We start from the raw sequence: 13915 nt of genomic DNA, 5'->3' as shown, positions 1-13915 counted from the left end.
CGAAATAATTTTTTTTGCTGAATGCAATATGCTATAAGATAGTAATGACAGTGACAATTCAGCTAGTCTGCCATTTGAAATACTATGTTACTTGCTTGAATCATACAATTTAATTTTTCTGCATTAGCTGACATAACTGGTTTGAGTCAGGGATAAGGACTAAATGTCTCCTGAATTGCCCTTCATCTACTGTAAATGCAATTAATTTTCCAGTTTTCTCAAATGTTCATTATTAAGCAATTGTTTTAAACGTGCTCAAATGAATATTGGGGGACACCTGAGCCTTTTGTCTTGGACACCTTGCTGGGGTACAATTCCATGGGCACAGGTAACTCACCCAAGCACCTTCCTTGTGTGAGCTTCAACAATGGATGGCAGGAGCCCATGTATCTGATGTGACTCACTTGATATGCATATATATAAATATTCTGGATAGAGATCAGGGGTAACATTCTTTCCTCTTTCACCACTACCAAAAATTAAGGCCAATGATAGTTAATTGTAAAGAGAGGAGTAGCATGGGCACTAACTCAGCAACAAAACTACATCAGTCAGTGTGGATAGCTCCATTTCCTGTAAGTTACTGTAAGATTCTCTTCTATAATGAACAACAGACATGTAATATTCAATTTTACTCCATTTTAAGTCCATTAAAATTTATTTAATTTTTCATGAAAATGATACTTAAAACAGTATTGAGCTAAAAATTTTGTAACAGTTCTGACTGAAGTATTATATCAGTAATAAAATGTACATTAGCTGTACCTCGTCAGGGCATTGCACTGGACATGGCAACCGCTTGCCTTCTTCGAGTACCCGAACAAGCCTTGTGACAGTCATCTGACCTTGAGTTGGTCCAATCAATTTCAGGAACATCTGGCAGAATGAAAACAATGTGTAATGTTACATACTGTAAGTACATGGGCATGGGTAATTCACAAGTGGAAGTGCTGGTGGAGGCATAGTCACTTACATTCATTGGACTGTGTTCAGACTCACAGTATGTTAGCAATTCATACAAAGTAACGCCAAAGGACCACACATCTGAAGCAATGTAGAACTTGCAATGAATCAAGCATTCTGGTGCATACCTGCAGAACAAATCCAAAAATTGTATTGAGTCATTCACATGTCAGGGAAAGAGCCTTTGACCACCCAGAAGTTTTTCTATTTTACTTTAAAAATATGAAATAGAAATCATATAAAACATTTATATTGTTCTTCAAAGTATGTGATGTCTGCTAGGGAATACAACATTTATCTCCCACTTTTACCATTGGCTGTTAGCAGCAGTTACTTTTAGGCTAGTGCGGTTAGCTGTATTAACCCTTGTTTCCCCCATCACCACTCGCTCCCTTGAATCCCACTATGTTTCTTTTTCTTCCAAATGTAAATACCACAGTGGATTGTTGGTTACAGATGGCCTTGTAGTTACTTCCTGTGTAACAGCCATTGACGTGCTCCAGACTTCTAGGGCTAAATGCCACCTGAACATTAACTGTTTACATATCCCTTTCTTTGCATATTAGACAGTAAGGTTAATGAGGTTAAGAGGAACCCTGTTGCCTACCGGGCACAGATATCTGTGACATCTGTGACATCTTGTAATCTAGGGAAGCCTACCGCCTGTTGTAATTGTAGATTGCCTCATATGACACAAGCCCTGGGGCGGGTTCCAGTAACATGAAAGTTTAATATTTTGGTAATCCAGGAGAAGAAATGTTTCTGGCTCAATTGTTCACAAGTCATCCTACACTGGATGGTGCAGTTGTATGGAAACCCATGGGAAGATGGGGATGGAGATGAAGAATGGTCTCCTTTGATAATTTCAGGTGCTATCTACTTGTGGCTCAGTAGAAAGCCCATCCCAGGACTTGTTAGCCACGGAAAGAGGTTCAGCAGGTTGATAATCAGCCTGATAATCCTTCCAACATTTCCGCACTATTCCCCAAAGTGGAAAAAGTGTGTGAGAAGATAGGAAACAAACAAACAAACAAGTACAGAACAGCTGGAATTAAGTACTAGACATCAAATTTCACATACGATACTGCCAAAACACCCAGAGAATGCTCCTGAACACCCAATGCTCCTAGCACAGTATCCAAGTGAGGGAGGGTTTTAGCCAGCAGCTCTTTATTCGTGTTAAAGAGATCACATGGCTGAGTCATCTGACCCGGGGAGGAGACTTGCCTTACACATGGCTAACTGCTTCATGGCTTCACAGTTATGATAGGTGCTAACAGAATGCTTTAGGTGCCATTGCTCCTCCACTAATGGCGCTCATAAACTGCTCTTTCTCACCTGTAAAAATCTAGCATGTTTGGAAATCTGCTAAGAGTACCCATGTATTTCTAAGAATTGTTATTTAAGTTTTAAAAAGCCAAAGTTTCCAACAAGATGAACTGGGCCAAAATGCAATATCACTTACCAAAAGACATGGGGCAGAATTTTGCCCTTGATGGGCCCCACCGGCTTGGCAATGGGCAGGCAGCTGATCGCCGCCGCCGAAACGGGCCCCGCTGCCATTTTAAGTGGGTGGGCCACCCGATGGGAAGTACTATGCGCTTCCTGTGCGGGGGGAGGGGGAATTCCCCCAACTGTCAGAGTGCGCTCTTTCGCGCATGCGCGTGAAAGAGTGCACATCTCCCTGAGACTAAGTGCTGCCTTATGGAGAGCGCTGACAGTGTTTGAAACTTTAAAAATAATAAAATTATTAACATGTCCCCCTCATGTGACAATGTCACACGAGATGGGACATGTTAATAAATATCACAAAAACTTTATTAAACTTTTTTAAAACAGACATGAAACCTCATCCCATCAGTGGATGAGGTTTCATGTCTTTTCAGAAGCCCACTGGGGCTCCTAGCCTGCCTGCCAGCCTTAAGGTTGGATGGGCAGGGCCTTTAATTGGTTTAACTACCCTGTCAATAGCCTCAATTGGCCATTGACAGGTGGGCGGGCGGACAACTGATCGCGCTGAATATTTAAATGGGGTGGGATGATGTCAGGGGGTCCCCCTGACGTCATTCCGCATCATTTTCGCGTCGGTGAGCAGGCCCCGCCCCCAGCATGCCGACGGAAAAATTCTGCCCATGGAGAATCTAAACACCTATCTATCTGTAAAATACCTATTTGAACATGCCAGGCCCAGGATTACTGGTGCACTCATTTCAAGTGAGTGAGCTGCAAATCTTGGGTGTCCTATGTCCACAGTCAACATTCTGGAGGAGGAACTAAATTTTCCATTCTTAGTCAACTTAAATGAGGCCCAAACAGGCTGATAATGTGTCAGTAGAAATCTCAGGCTGAATTTTCAGTGGCCAGTGGCAGGAGACTGGAGGTGGAACAAAAACAGGAGGGAAAATCTGTCAAGCTGGACCCACAGCACATTCCTACCTCCAGGGGCTTATGGTGGAGTAGGATTGGCACTAGGAATGGTTATCTAGCGGGCCATGGCAGATAACCAGTTAAGCCCCTTATAGTAATCTCCCGGCACCAATAGGATTTTTGATCAGTGCCTGTCACGTCAGTAGGCCATCAATAAAACCATAGCAGCCTCCAGTGGCTCCAATCTATTTGGAAATCTCCACTCCAAAAATCATCTGTAACTGCAGAAGTGCCCTTAGCTGTGGGAGGGGCTTTCCCTCTGATCTCTAAAGGCCCTAACCCTTCTGGCCTCCATACTTCCCTGATTTGTGGCTACTGACCAGGAATGCAGGCACCCTTGCACCTTCCTACCTACTTCAGCAGCTCCCACCTCAAAGTGGGGCTGCCAATCCTTGCCTGCTGGAAAGTCTCCTATTCACTTTCCAGACTTGGGAGCCTGCCTGCCATCCTTAATTGGATATGACTCCTTCAGGCTGCCTCCTTTAAAATTACCCTCTGGCTCCCATTGCCGGCATTTCATTCCAACAGCAGGATCGGGACCCCAGAATGAAAATTCAGCCCCACCTGTCAGAAAAATCAGACACGACTATGGATCAATTCACTGCCCATGTGTCCTGCAGAGCATCAGGATGTCTTATTTCTAACATCCCTCACCTTGATGAGCAAAAAAAAAGACTAGCGTCAACTCTTACCAAAACACAGGACTGTCCAAGTCATCTTGCACTTTGTAATACTCCTTGTTTGTTTGGATGGCTTTTGTTAGTCCAAAGTCTCCAATTTTTACCCGGTTTTCATTTTCAACAAGGACATTTCTTGCAGCTAAATCTCGATGAACATACTGCAGTGATCCTAGGTACTCCATTCCCTAAAGCAATGTTTACAATTCTTATTATTGTGTTAAAGTCAACATTCTATGTAAATACAGCTTAACTCATGTAAATATGCTTTTTTAAAGAACTTTTTATGTACCCTAGTCTCAAGATTTCTCACCATAATCGGCAGACCCAACTAATATTACTTACAATTAGTCTCACTCTAACAGGCATGTGCCCTAATTTCTTTCTCCCACTTCCCCTCTCTACTGCCCCTTCCCATAGGCTTCTAGTTCACGTCTCCCCACAATAGTTAAAAGTAAATCAATACTTCTGACAATCACGACTGGTGCTTTTTATTTATTATCTGCAGGAAGGCTTGCCAGATTTACTCCGTGCCCTTGCTATTTTGTTGAATGATATTATTTATAGGTAGTTGCAATGTGCATCCTACAGTGGAATGACTGAAAACAACAGAGGCTGTGAATGCAGAATGACCAGTGTTAATAATCTGTAACTGTCAATGAAGTGGCAGAACACTGGATATCTGCATCATGTGAAAAAAATAGGCACTTTAAAGCAATTTTTCAGTACTATTCTTGGTCAACAACAATATTTATTAAAGATGGTCAATATGCCAGCTCTCTTCTCCAAAGCAATTCCACTGTATAGTGTGACACTGCTAAGTATGATATTAGCTGATCTTATCAGGGGGCATGATTGGCAGAAGATTTGTGCTTCTTCTCTTCAGGGAGGAGTGGGGGCGATGGCTGAGGGGAAAGAGAATGCCAGGATTCGTGTTCCCGATTACTTTCCAATTATTCTTATTGGAAAGTGCAATTGTGTGATTGCCGAGGAGACAAGATTGGGACAAGTGTTAGGGCCTCACCAATGAAGCAAAAAAGGATTTTGAAAATAAAATTGTGAATTTTTGAAACAATTATAGAAAACACAGCATTGAACATAAAATACTGACTATGCTCTATGGTCAGACTTTATAAATTACTAATGGAAATATATTCTTTGGTCCAGGTACAGTCAATATAATCTGTTCTTCACTATAAAGTTGAAAGTTATCATTACTGATGTACAATTTACTACAAGACTTGCCTTACAAATTTGCAGCGCGTATTGAATTTGGCTTTTTAAATTAACTTTCTGTTTATGACGTGGAAGATATTCTTTAAGGCTTCCAGCAGGAAGATATTCCATAATCAGCTTCATCCCCCTTCCACCTGGCAAGAGATCAAATAGAGGATAATGTAATTAAAAATTACATAAGAATACGTAAGGGAACATGAATGAGAAAAAGCAATTTGGCCCATTAAACATGTTCATTCAACAGATTATGTGCAATCCCCTCTATCAACAATTTAACCCATTTCACCTCTAATTGAAATGTTCTTCCCTATTCCATCAAAGTAAATCAAAGAAGGATTTTACAACTTATATGTTCTTGACTTGTGTAGTCTTTCATGGAATAACTTCACATTTCCAGCTTAACAGATAATCAAATGAAACAGAAACGTTGCAAATCTTGTTAGGGTTAGGGTTTTTTCTTAATTACTTCCTTTCTCTTCTTAACGTGTTGAATTGCTAACATGGCGTACAGTTCCCTGGCTTCCAATACCTTGTTTAAGTGGCCATAAGTCATGTTTGAGCTTTAACAGTGTCAGCATGCCTTAGCTAAGCTAATTGCTGATCTCAGCACACACCCACCTACTTTTCAGCAGGGAATGTCTGTTGCTGTGATACAGATCAGCAGTCTGCCAGGACCTGTATCAAGTAGCTAGTTGTACGTCTGTAAAGTGCTTTGGAGTTAAGTTCAATCCTACACTCATTCAAACTCCACACACAAATTCCAGCAAGTGTGACCATCTAGCACTCAGGAACTCTGATATTTCCACCTACTTAGCATAAGGTAACTGACACCAATTGTAGAACTCTTACAGCTTTCCCAGGTTAGTTCCCCTAGTTGAATCCAGCCTGGTGATTGAACCTGAAAAATCCTTGGCCTACAGGTTTCGCTACCATGCCATGCACTATACTTACCAAGTAAGGATTCAGGGAAGCTCAAGCCAGACTTGGTATTAAATCACATGATTTTTTTACAGAATTTATTTTGTTTTATAATTCCTATTTTGTAGAAAACATGCAAAAACTCAAAGAATGGGGACTCACCTTCTTCAGTGCATACTCCTTTATACTTCACTATATTTTCATGATAGAGAGTCTTTAGAATTTCAACTTCTCTCTTGAGATCTGCTTTGTGTTCTTCACTACTGTCTGGTTTTAAAGATTTGACAGCAACAAGTTCCCCTGTGTTGTCACCCTCTGGGTCATAGCGACAGAGCTCAACTTTTCCAAAATGGCCCTTGTGAAATTTTAAAAAAGAACAGCAGTTACCAAATCTCCAACTTCATTGAAAAAAAATGCTGTTTTACTGAACAGCTTATTCCAAGTCAGGGTGATCAAGAAGCTGCAAGGGAGGGGAGTATGAGTTCAAATCTGGATCAGCCCAATATCCTCTCAGTTGTTGACCAGGCTGCTAGATTGAACATCACATGGAAAACGGGTCAGACCACTTTGATCTCACCTTTTCCTTTCAATGCAACAATTTCTTTTTAAATCCCCACTGTCATCCCTTTTGAGTTCATTGCCTTCCAGGAGGATAGCCTGATCTTGACCATAGAGTTCTTAAGACAACTGTCAACGCCATTTTGTTAATAGCCAATGTAACAATGAGTTCAAAATGCTGCTTCTTCATGGTCCTTTCCCCAAAGGGACAGTAATGTCTGGAAAACAGACAATTATGGTGGGAATCTTGAATGGTGGGGACCCAGATTGGTCCAAAATTAACCAAACATCCAAATTTGAGTCAAACACGTTTCTACTTATCAGCAAAATATTCCAGATGCTGGAAATCTGAAATAAAATCAGAAAATGTTGGAGATACTCAGAACTTTACAATGATTGGAATAAAAAGTGGCTTCATTCAGCAATCATATTTTACAAATTTGATGTAATTCTCCAATTCTCAGTTCTTGAAATAAACATTTACTTGGAAATCAAATCAGTCAAAAGGCTCCATTTATTCAGTTAAGGATTGAATGTTTCTGTCCGAAAATCAAACTAAGAATCGAGAGAGATCATCCAGCTGAGGGCAAATTAATTTTAAAAAGAGCCCTCTGATCAAATCTGATTATCTTTGTAACTGGAGCATTGATATTCTACGTTTGCTGGCAAATAACTTAAAACAAGTCAATTTGGCTAAATTGTTACAACACAATACAAGGTCCATTAAGTTACCAGTGTTGATAACTCTTAATTATTGCAAAAGGTATGTAATGTGAAAAAGCCATTGGATCCATCAAGCTCACTCATGTCACACACCACGTACAATTCCCATTTTATTATGGGCTCTATTCAACCCATATGATCTCTTGAGAAAGGATTCTGCAAACTTTTCTCCCTGTTCCCAAAGGTAAATCAAGCAACACTCCAGAATACCTATCTAACTTTATATCCTCTATTACATACCTTTGATCATTGCCTTCCTTTGAAAAAGTACTTCCATAGCTCCAGTATCTTGGAACTTGATCAGATTTCACACAGCACTGAATCATCTCTGTTAATTATTGCTGTTAATTCTTAATTCTGTTACCATCCAAATATTTAATCCGATCTTTTACAAAAGGTATTATTCAACATTGCATTAAATGAGAGACTAATCTACACGTATCACTGTTTCGTAGAAAAAGTCCTTCAGATCTCAAAGGTAGGCTAAGGTTTGTTAACTTTGTATCTTTGTTCTCACAAACCTGTTTGCATCTACATTATCCATTTTCTTCTGCAATCAAATTTGAAGCAAATAAACTCAATGCATCACGATCTATTTCACTGTATTATAGTTTTCTTTTTCTACACCTCAAAACTATGGAACTGCTTACTTCCTCAGTCTTCTCTTCCGCCTACAAATGTCCAAATTTGGTATCAGCTGATTAATTTTTAATTTACCTTCTCTCCTGTCCTGATTAAACTTGGAGATTTCCTGCCTTTGAACTTTCACGCAGTAGTTTAAAAGATTCACTATTTCTAGGTGCAGCGTGCTAAATCACATGCAAATAAAACCAGCTGCTTACCTCACCCAGATCCCTTATCCTTCGGAGGAATCTTTTTTCAAACTGTGTCGGATCAATTTCTGCCTTGGGCTTATCTTCAGGAACTATATTTGGATCTGACCATTCAAGAAGGATCAGTAAAAATAAAAAGTAAGAGATCAGATGATTAACGTTATTTGTTTCCTTAGGTAACTTTATGATGGTGCCAATAACTTTGTTGACACCCTCAATCCCAAGCAATATCCTGCTAGAGTTTTAGCCATGCTTAAACATATGGCACTGTGGAATGATGAAATGTGTTGGGTGCCTGTGATTCCTCACGAAGTGACACAATTACAATCATATTACTGTGGGTAATTACCAGGTCAAGAGAAAACGCTTCTGTACAGGAACAAGACAAACCTAAAGGACCTCTAATGCAGGTCCTTTTTGATAGCGCCTTTTCACTTGTTTTATGGAAGATAGGACAATTCTGCCTCCTAACAGAGTTTAGCTGCTTTTCTTTGCTTTAGGATAAGAAAAAGAACAGAAACACCACTAGATTTCAGTCTCAACATCTAAATGTAAAGCAGGCCATGAAAGGAGGTCCCTGGGCACTTGGAGTAACAAGTGTGCCAAGGGCTCAGTTGAAAGGAACTCATGACCAGGGGCATTTGCACACCTAATATTTAAACCATTGATTTACATAGAAACAATTACTTTTGGCTATATGCGGAAAAATTATTTCTGACATTACAGTCTCTTACTCTGCTCTTGCAATTTGTTGATCTCTCTCATGATAGCCCTGAAGAATGGTCGCTCGGGTGGATTGTAGGTCATGCACTGCTGCATTAGCTCAGCCAATTCCTTACAGGAGGATGGGGGAGTGAGCTTACACCGAGCCTCGTAGAATCTCTCTTTCTGTGACATAAACAAACAGAAGAACATTATAATATGTGCATCACATATTTTAGGTACAATAAGTGCAGGATATCATCATGGCAAAAAAGAGATGGGGAGAAAATGTGATTAATAAATAAATTAGGTGATGCCAATCTTGAATTTTACAAGTCTGGAAATTCTACAAGAAAGGAAATTTGAGAAAGACCAGTATGACAAAACTATAATTTTCTTCTTTTAGTCTTGTATATAGTTCCCAAAGTTGTAGTAAACCCCAGTGAAAATGGATTGGATTTCTCTTATTTTCTTAATTGTCACTAGGCCAAAATTCTGAAATTCCCTTCCTAAACAGCACTGTGCATGGAGCTACATACACCACATGGACTGCAGTGGTTCAAGAAGGCAGAGTACCATCACCTGCTCAAGGGAAATTAGGAACAGGCAATAAATGCTGGCCTTTCTAGCAATGCCTTGTAGATGGTACACCTTGTTGCCACTATGCATCGGTGGTGGAGGGAGGGAAAGTTCAATCAATAAATTTAATCTTGTAGTTATGAAGTAAGTATTTATTTTACTTTGTTAAACACTTATTTTAGACATAGTGTGGGATCTTCCCTGAATTGCGCTAAGTGTGGTAGTGGGCAGAAAAAAAAATCATGTTTTTTTTCCATTGGCTACAATGGCAGGTTTTCCGTTTCCTGCCTCATTAATTATGCAGTCACGGAAACATACTGTATTGCAATTCAGGGCGGCCTCTGAATTGCCCACCACGTCCATGACCTCACCTCTTCCTCAGTCTAAGTGCCATATCCAAACTGCAACCATCCACACAGTTCTCAATGTCTGCAGCCCAGGACTGCTTCACTCAAGACATGGCCCCAAAAGCCAAGAAGATGGCAGCACCAAAGTTCAGTGACGCCTCACTGGAACACATTTTGGACACTGTGGAGGCTCGACGTGATGTCCTCTACCCCCATTCTGGCCACAGGAAGTCTACAAACCTCACCACAGAGGCCTGGGAGGTGGTGGCAGTGGTGATCAGTGCCAATGCTGCACAGAAGAGGTCCGCCACCCACTAAAGAAAGAGGATGAATGATCTCATCCATGCCACCAGGCAAGGTTAACCATCTCATCACTCTAAATTCTCACACTCACAAGCCCATCAGACAATCACAGGGGTCTCACTCACTGCCAGTTCAATGGACATCACCACTCACTCTCTCACATATACCCTCATCTCCTCTACAGATTGTGTCCTCATCCTGTCCATTGCATCACTCACCACCCGCACCACCATCTTTCTCACACTTTCTCCATCTGTCTTTATGCAGGAGAAGATTGTGCACAATTGCACGGCAAGATCCCAGGCTGGTGCTGGAGTGCTGGAACTCAAGGTCCTACTGGAGTTCGAGAACACAGCCATCGAGCTGACCAGAGAGGATGTAGATCGTGCCTGTGGCGATGTTGAGGTCAGCAGCAAGCCTTCATGTGAGGGTCCTGCTCCAGATCATCCATCAATGCACACCACTGTGAATGCACTCTCCTGTTTTTTTAAACTAGGCTGCCATGCACTTTCATAGGCACCTCTGCCAAGCCACCGATGCCCTCAGCAAGCCAAGCCCTCAGCTCCAGCCCCGAGATACCTCAGATGAGGAACCAGAACACAGCAGCCTTGAAGACCTGTCATAGCACTCGCCCACACCCGCCACCAATGCAGAGACTCAGACCTTGGTGGGACCTAGATCTAGTGTAGGCTTGGGGTCACGATGTGGTGAGCACAGCGCATAATCTGGTCCACAGCAGGGACAGGGAGATTGGAGGACGCCGGCACTTGGAGGACTGCTGGAGTCCATGATTCAGCTGAGGCCGAGTCAGATTTCGAGCCTCTGGACTCGGTCTTAAATCAGTTGCTGGGGCTGAAAAGACAAGCATGGGAATATCAGGAAGGGATATTCGCTGCGTTCCTTAGATTGCAACGGACGATGGAGGAGTCCATCTGTCAGTCTGAGGTGACTGAGCCGTCATGCTAATGCACTGAGGTCAAGACAGGTAGGATGGTGGTCACTATGCAGACCTTGGTCCATTACATCGGTGCTGCACTGCTGCAGGAGCCGCACTTCATTCGTGTAGGCATTGGTGGTCTCCATCAGTATCAATGCGAGAGGGGTGCGGGGCACCTCGATCTCACTTGAGCTGCCCCTTCCCCTCGAGGAGTCAGCCTGGGGCCCTTGCGCACCCGTATAGGGAAGAGGACCTCAGAGCATGTTCAGAACCTCTACTGCCTGTCAGAAATGACCATTTGCAATTAGCGACCCCGGTGAGTGCTCAGGTGAGGGACACTCACCGCTGTATTCCGAGTTTGTGCCAAGAGCCTTGTCCCCACAAGACACACAGCTACGGGGTAAGAGACGTTCAAGGTTGGACGTATGAGTGCCAGGAGAATAATGTAGCTGAGATCCGGGCTTCATCACCTTGAGGTGGCAAGGTGGCCCCACCTATCGATCAGCTTAGCAGATGTACACTCTGAAAGTGGAAACGCAGTTGGCTGACAGCAGCACACACAAGCTCTGAGTATGGGCTCATAGCTGGACATCCCAGGGCCATTCACCCAAGTGACTCCGAGACTGTCCGGCCGATCCCAATCTCCTCTTGTGTGACCCCATCACCTCCAGCTCCACAGGCTGAGGAGGGTACACCTGCTCCACAGCAGGATTCCCAAAGCAGGCCAGGGTCCTCCATGGCTTGGCCTTCCAGAGAATGCCTGCCGAAGTCATCACAGACAACAGGATACAGCAGTCAGCAGGCTGCCTCCATCTCCGCTGGATGCCGGGGATGTACTCAGACATAACAGTAGGATTAGGGAATCAAGAAAATAATAGGTGCACAACGATGGCATCAGTGTTCACATGTGTAAATAGAATCGCACCCATTTCATGTCTCTTGTGTATGCCTCCTTGTTATGATGAGCTGTGTTGCAACCACTCAGGTGACACACCATGGTCCCTCCCCCCATTTGTTGCACATGTCGCTATCATGGGTCTCTCATCAAAGTAGTGTGCTTCTATATCACCACAGTGTGTGCCCCTTTTTCACATCATCCTTGATATCAGTGATATCTTGTGCAACAAACCTCATTCACATGCTTGGCGGGGTCATGTCATGTTTATTCTTGGCTGTGTAAGATTGAGGCAGAGGTGTTCTCCTATCTTGTTTGCATTCTTGAAAGGTGAAGGTGTAGTGTACAAGGAGAGATGTGTTAATGCATGGAGAAGGGTCATATATTGTTCAACTCCATGTGCTCTCTGTCTTCTGGCAGGGTTTTCATGCCATGAGCCCATACTCAGAGCTTGTGTGTGCTGCTGTCAGTCAACCGCGTTTCCACTTTCAGAGTGTACAAGGGGTTAAAAGGTGATCGATCGGTGCCACTTTGCGGGATTAGTCTCGCATGAATGGGCATCACTGCTTCACTTTCCTGATTCCCTGCGCTGTCATTGAAAGGTTCCTAACATGTCTCAGCTGTGACTCTCCCCATTTGGGAATGCACAGTTCAGCTGGGTGTCCCTTTAATCAGCCCCCCAGTTCATGCACCTTCCCTCCAATCCGCCCACAGAGCCCCCACCAGCAGAACTTCTCCTCATTTTAATTTTGTCCTGTGCTATCACTGCAGCTTGGAAGATGGTGGTGCTGAGCTCTCACTATCAGACCAGCTTGGACCTTCCCTGTGCGAGTGTGGAAACCCCTCTCATCATCCCGGAGGAGCTTCATGTTCAAGTTTCCCTCCCTCACAGTCCTCTCAATCCTTCCCCCATATTTCTTGATCCTGTCGTGTATCTGCTGCATGTCTGTTTGTAAGCCCCTGAACATTTAGAAGTGGATGTGCCTATGACCCATGTAGAACTCACCATCTAGAGGCCATTTACACGGTTCAACGTATAAACCCCCACTCACCCTCCCCCAGTCATGAGTCTGAGTGCAAACTTCCCCATTCGTAAACCCCAGTACAGGCCTCGCCCTGCAGCTCACTGAAAGCCACCCCTGTCCTACTGCTGGTCTGTTAGGTAGAGACTTGCCTGTGACATCCACCTGAAAGCAATGTGGTGCTGCCTGCAAAGGCTGGCGCTGATTCCTGTGAGCGCTGTGCGATGTAAGGTAGGTGAATGAACCTCAAAGTCACAAGCGAAGTGCAGGTCACCAGGTGCACGTCACTTATATCCCATTGTGAAACACGTCATTCTAATTGCACGCCGACATGCCCAGATGATCCAGCGTGGGGGTGTATTGGGGCGGGGGGGGGTTTCCGGCCAGCAAGGCTTATAAATGGAAATATATTAACATGACATTCCCAACACATTGTCATGGGAAACACGGCCCGCCATTGACGGGTGGAGAGGATGATTGCAAACTGGTTTCACGATGACGTAAAACTGATTTGTGGCCCTCTCACCATATTGTACGCTCCTGCCCGCCATGATGCCCACCGCAAACGTGGTCGGAAAATCCCGGCCACAGAAATTTCAGTTACTGACAAAAATAAAAAAAAGACAAAACATTGATAACTGAGGAGTCAGCAGCCAAATTTCACAAAATGTCATGTTTACATTGGCCTTTCTATTCTAAATGTAGACACAGAAACTTATAAAGGGAAAGGTGGCACAAAAAAGTATGATAAAAACGTATTAACAGCAAGTCAAGTGGCACAGACTTAAATATATA

The 13915-nt window shown here is 43.1% G+C and overlaps 1 protein-coding gene across 4 annotated transcripts in view; it reads right to left on the bottom strand.

Moving 5' to 3' along the window:
- jak1 (Janus kinase 1) overlaps positions 1 to 13915 on the bottom strand; it is a 177723-nt gene that overhangs the window by 2336 nt on the left and 161472 nt on the right. For all 4 annotated transcript variants that reach the window (XM_078561303.1, XM_078561305.1, XM_078561304.1 and 1 more), the window contains 7 exons: positions 9070 to 9223; positions 8345 to 8439; positions 6384 to 6576; positions 5313 to 5437; positions 4083 to 4255; positions 974 to 1091; positions 766 to 876 (listed from right to left, as the gene is read on the bottom strand). In XM_078561303.1, coding sequence (XP_078417429.1) covers positions 766 to 876; positions 974 to 1091; positions 4083 to 4255; positions 5313 to 5437; positions 6384 to 6576; positions 8345 to 8439; positions 9070 to 9223 — 969 coding nt within the window. The remainder of the gene's footprint in view (positions 1 to 765; positions 877 to 973; positions 1092 to 4082; positions 4256 to 5312; positions 5438 to 6383; positions 6577 to 8344; positions 8440 to 9069; positions 9224 to 13915) is intronic.

Source organism: Cetorhinus maximus, chromosome 17, assembly GCF_964194155.1.
Source record: "Cetorhinus maximus chromosome 17, sCetMax3.hap1.1, whole genome shotgun sequence".
Taxonomy (NCBI): domain Eukaryota; kingdom Metazoa; phylum Chordata; class Chondrichthyes; order Lamniformes; family Cetorhinidae; genus Cetorhinus; species Cetorhinus maximus.
The sequence above is the reverse complement of the archived record's forward strand: the minus strand, read 5'-3'. Positions and strand labels throughout refer to the sequence as shown.